This window comes from Nymphalis io, chromosome 14, assembly GCF_905147045.1.
Source record: "Nymphalis io chromosome 14, ilAglIoxx1.1, whole genome shotgun sequence".
Taxonomy (NCBI): Eukaryota; Metazoa; Arthropoda; class Insecta; order Lepidoptera; family Nymphalidae; genus Nymphalis; species Nymphalis io.
The window spans coordinates 10,548,054-10,552,660 of NC_065901.1; the positions used below are offsets into that span (position 1 = coordinate 10,548,054).

The following is a 4,607-nucleotide window of genomic DNA, read 5'->3' on the forward strand; positions in this document are numbered from 1 at the left end:
TAATGTTACGGTGGTTTTTTCGCTTTTTATTTTTAATTGAAATTATTTATTAATATCTCGGCTAAGCAACAGCAACAGCTAACAAAACATTTATTTAAATTAAAAAATACTTTTCACTTTGTTAGATTTTTTATAAGACAAACAAAGGAGTCATATTATATAAATTGATTTCTATTCGTTTTCATCTAAATAATAATATTATTTATTTACTTATCCAAGTAATAGAGACTCAATGACAAAATCATAATAAAAATAATAAATAAAAGCATACGCATGCTTTTTTCTCTGTTAGAACCATTTAACAAAAGAATACATAGCTTGAATCTGTACATCTATGTTTGTTAATATACATTGCCATTTAAGGTTACATAATTGAGATATATGCTCACAGTCAATTGAGATATTTACAACTCTTGCTTTATATTTGAGTAAAGGTTATAAATATTATTGTATATTGAAGTAACTTTTGTAATTGATTTCAATAATACGTTCAACCTCTGCATATATTATTTCGTTGAAATGTTCCGGTACTACAGCAGCATTATTATTATTTTATTTTTTATAGAATAGAAAGGCGGACGAGCATATGGGCCCACCCGATGGTAAGTGGTCACCAACGCCCTCAGACATTGGCATTGTAAGAAATATCAGCCATCGCTTACATAGCCAATGCGCCACCAACCTTGGGAACTAAGATTTTATGTCCATTGTGCCTGTAATTACACTGAAGTGTGTAAAGCTGTGTTCCGGTTTGAAGGATGAGTGAGCACTCATCCTTCAAACCGGAACACAGCAATATCAAGTACTGCTGTTTTGCGGTAGAATATCTGATGAGTGGGTGGTACCTACCCAGATGTGCTTGCACAAAGCCCTACCACCAGTAATAATAGTATCTAAACCGCCATGCTTATATTTTATAAAAAGAGCATATTCCTCAACACTGCGGGCATCACTTACATCGAATTTGTAGAATTCAGGCTCTAGGCCTTCCTGTTTTAACTTATAGTATATAAGTTAAAACAGGAAGGCCTAGAGCCTGAGGACATCAAATCACATGCAAAAAAAATGTACCTAAATTGAATTTAATTATTATAGCAAGTGTTATACTTGAAGTTAAATACATACAAAATAAATATTTATCATTCAAACTTAAAGTTACTTTCGAAGTTAAATATTAAGTAAAAACATCCTTTGTACTTCGAAATAAGTTATTTCATTCTAGGTTATATTTTTTCAAACCCCAAGAGAGCTCGTTTTATAAAAATGAGCTATATTTCCTTACTTACTTTATATTTTTAAACTTAAGGGCTGTGATAGCCCAGTAATCAAAGTTCAAATCCGGAAAAGCATAACTGGGTTTTCATTTGGTTTTTTCTGTCTTAATCTTAATCTCGTGCTCGTTAAAAAAAGCCTCGTGGGGTAACATGTATGTGTGTGATAAAATGCTGGCATTAATGTAATCACAATTCTCATATTTTAATTCCGTAGAACCTCGACAAATTGGATAACGGGTAACTTTGGATGGTTTCAGATTACACTTTAATACTGCATTAATTATTTTTTTATAATATTGTAGTAAATCAATACTTTTATGGCTAGGTAGGCGGAAGAGAAAATGGCCCACCTCGTGGTAAGTAATCTCCACCACCTCCAGCCATTGGTGCCGAAAGATATATTACCCATTCCTTACATTGCCAATGCACCACCAACTTTGGGAACTCAGATGTGATGTCCCTTGTGCCTGAAGTTTCACTAGCTCACTCACCCTTCCAATCGGAACACAACGATACTGCGTATTACTATTTGACGGTAGAATATTTCATGAGTGGGTGGTACTTACCCGGACAGGCCCTACCACCAAGTGAAAAATAAAGAATATTAACAAATAAATAAAAAAAACGATTTGATTCCTTAGGAAACATCTCTTATAAATTTGTTAAGTAAAATTCTTGGAATAATATTCTCGAATTACACTTTGTGTGAGGACAGCCGGCATTATTAAGAAAATACAATATAATGTATTTAACAATTTGTATTTCTATTTATAGTATTCCATATAATGTTAAATTATGTTTTTCCACAAAAAAACATAATTTAACATTATACGTTTTTCTGTTATATACAGTAATGTTATATATACAGTATTATGACTCGGCTCTGTCCTTGAAATAAGTAGCTACAGCCACGCTTAATTATTTATATTAAACTTTGATATGTAATATTATGTTTTTTGGTACTTACGGTGAATGAAATACATGATAGGTAGGACTGTGCCAAGGTATATATTATATAGTGTTTTAAAAAAAGTGGCTTTCAAAGAAGTGACGGCATATGTGAAACGTCGAATCTGATGTTTAGTAAAGAAAATTATAATTAAAAAAAAAGAACAATAATGTAACAATAATGTAATGTAAATAAATATGGAGCGAAATGAATACAAATACTTCTCTTATCATTTCAATAATATATAGGTACGAAGTAGGTATATGTTTGACATTTAGCAAATAAGATTAACCATACGAAACAATGTAGGTTCAGCTTCATTGTTTCGTATGGTTTTTGGATACATAATGAAAATTTGCCATATATTTATCCAACCTAAAACGGAACTTAGTGGCTTAATACAATCGACTCAAAAAAGAGACTTTATCCCAGCATTGTGACACTTATGGGTCGCTTATGAATAAATATTTTTTTTATATAAACGAGATGGTAGATACTTGCCTTTCACGCTGAAGGTTGTGGGTTCGATTCCTACCCAGGACAGACATTTGTGTGCATGAACATGTCTGTTTGTCCTGTCCTGAGTCTGGGTGTAATTATCTATATAAGTACGTATTTACAAAAGAAAAATAGTATATGTAGTATATCAGTTGTCTGGTTTCCATAGCACAAGCTTTGTACAAGCTTAATTTGGGATCATATGGCCGTGTGTGAAAAATGTCCCAGGATATTATTATTATTAAACTTAAAAGTTCAAGCTTTTAATACAAGACGTCATATAGTTTTGTCGCAGGTCGTTGAGGTAAGAGAATACCACGACTGACATTCCAATTACCCAGTCGCGATTTGCAACGGTCTGTTCGCGATGCGACTCATTTATTTACAGAGAAATGAGAGGCAAGAAATAATTGGTTCGCTACTGAAGTTATCGTTGATTTTTTATTGTAACCATTCAGTGTCTGACATTTTCTTTGTTTCATATTATTAATGTTACGGTGGTTTTTTCGCTTTTTATTTTTAATTGAAATTATTTATTAATATCTCGGCTAAGCAACAGCAACAGCTAACAAAACATTTATTTAAATTAAAAAATACTTTTCACTTTGTTAGATTTTTTATAAGACAAACAAAGGAGTCATATTATATAAATTGATTTCTATTCGTTTTCATCTAAATAATAATATTATTTATTTACTTATCCAAGTAATAGAGACTCAATGACAAAATCATAATAAAAATAATAAATAAAAGCATACGCATGCTTTTTTCTCTGTTAGAACCATTTAACAAAAGAATACATAGCTTGCATCTGTACATCTATGTTTGTTAATATACATTGCCATTTAAGGTTACATAATTGAGATATATGCTCACAGTCAATTGAGATATTTACAACTCTTGCTTTATATTTGAGTAAAGGTTATAAATATTATTGTATATTGAAGTAACTTTTGTAATTGATTACAATAATACGTACAACCTCTGCATATATTATTTCGTTGAAATGTTCCGGTACTACAGCAGCATTATTATTATTTTATTTTTTATAGAATAGAAAGGCGGACGAGCATATGGGCCCACCCGATGGTAAGTGGTCACCAACGCCCTCAGACATTGGCATTGTAAGAAATATCAGCCATCGCTTACATAGCCAATGCGCCACCAACCTTGGGAACTAAGATTTTATGTCCATTGTGCCTGTAATTACACTGAAGTGTGTAAAGCTGTGTTCCGGTTTGAAGGATGAGTGAGCACTCATCCTTCAAACCGGAACACAGCAATATCAAGTACTGCTGTTTTGCGGTAGAATATCTGATGAGTGGGTGGTACCTACCCAGATGTGCTTGCACAAAGCCCTACCACCAGTAATAATAGTATCTAAACCGCCATGCTTATATTTTATAAAAAGAGCATATTCCTCAACACTGCGGGCATCACTTACATCGAATTTGTAGAATTCAGGCTCTAGGCCTTCCTGTTTTAACTTATATACTGCTTGTAATTCTTTTCGAAAATCTCTCGCCGTTAAATACACAACAACGATTCCACGTTTACAAAGCTCCTTTACAGTATCATATCCAATTCCTATCTTGGAACCAGAAGCAATGGCTATTTTATCAGTCATACTTGATGAACGCTCTGTTATGAAATTAACTTTTTCTTAAACTTTCCTTATATATGTGTTGATCTCATAATTGAGTCGTAGCCATGTCAGTGTGATTGTTATGAAGTATTGATTATATCGAATGATTATATCTAAATAATTGTATTTAAATATAGTTGCAGCCGAGATGGCCGAGTGATAAGAACGCGTGAATCTTAGCCGATCGTGGGTTCAAACCTGGGCAAGCACTACTGACTTTTCATGTACTTAATTTGTGATT

The 4,607-nt window shown here is 32.7% G+C and overlaps 1 protein-coding gene across 1 annotated transcript; it reads right to left on the reverse strand.

Annotated features, from left to right (window-relative positions):
• Positions 1-288: 288 nt before the first annotated feature.
• On the reverse strand, positions 289-4,348 carry LOC126773512 (carbonyl reductase [NADPH] 1-like). Its single transcript, XM_050494462.1, has 2 exons — positions 4,084-4,348; positions 289-434 (listed from the first exon to the last, which is right to left on the reverse strand). The coding sequence occupies exons 1-2, from the start codon at positions 4,346-4,348 to the stop codon at positions 289-291; spliced, it is 411 nt and encodes a 136-aa protein (XP_050350419.1).
• Positions 4,349-4,607: the final 259 nt, after the last annotated feature.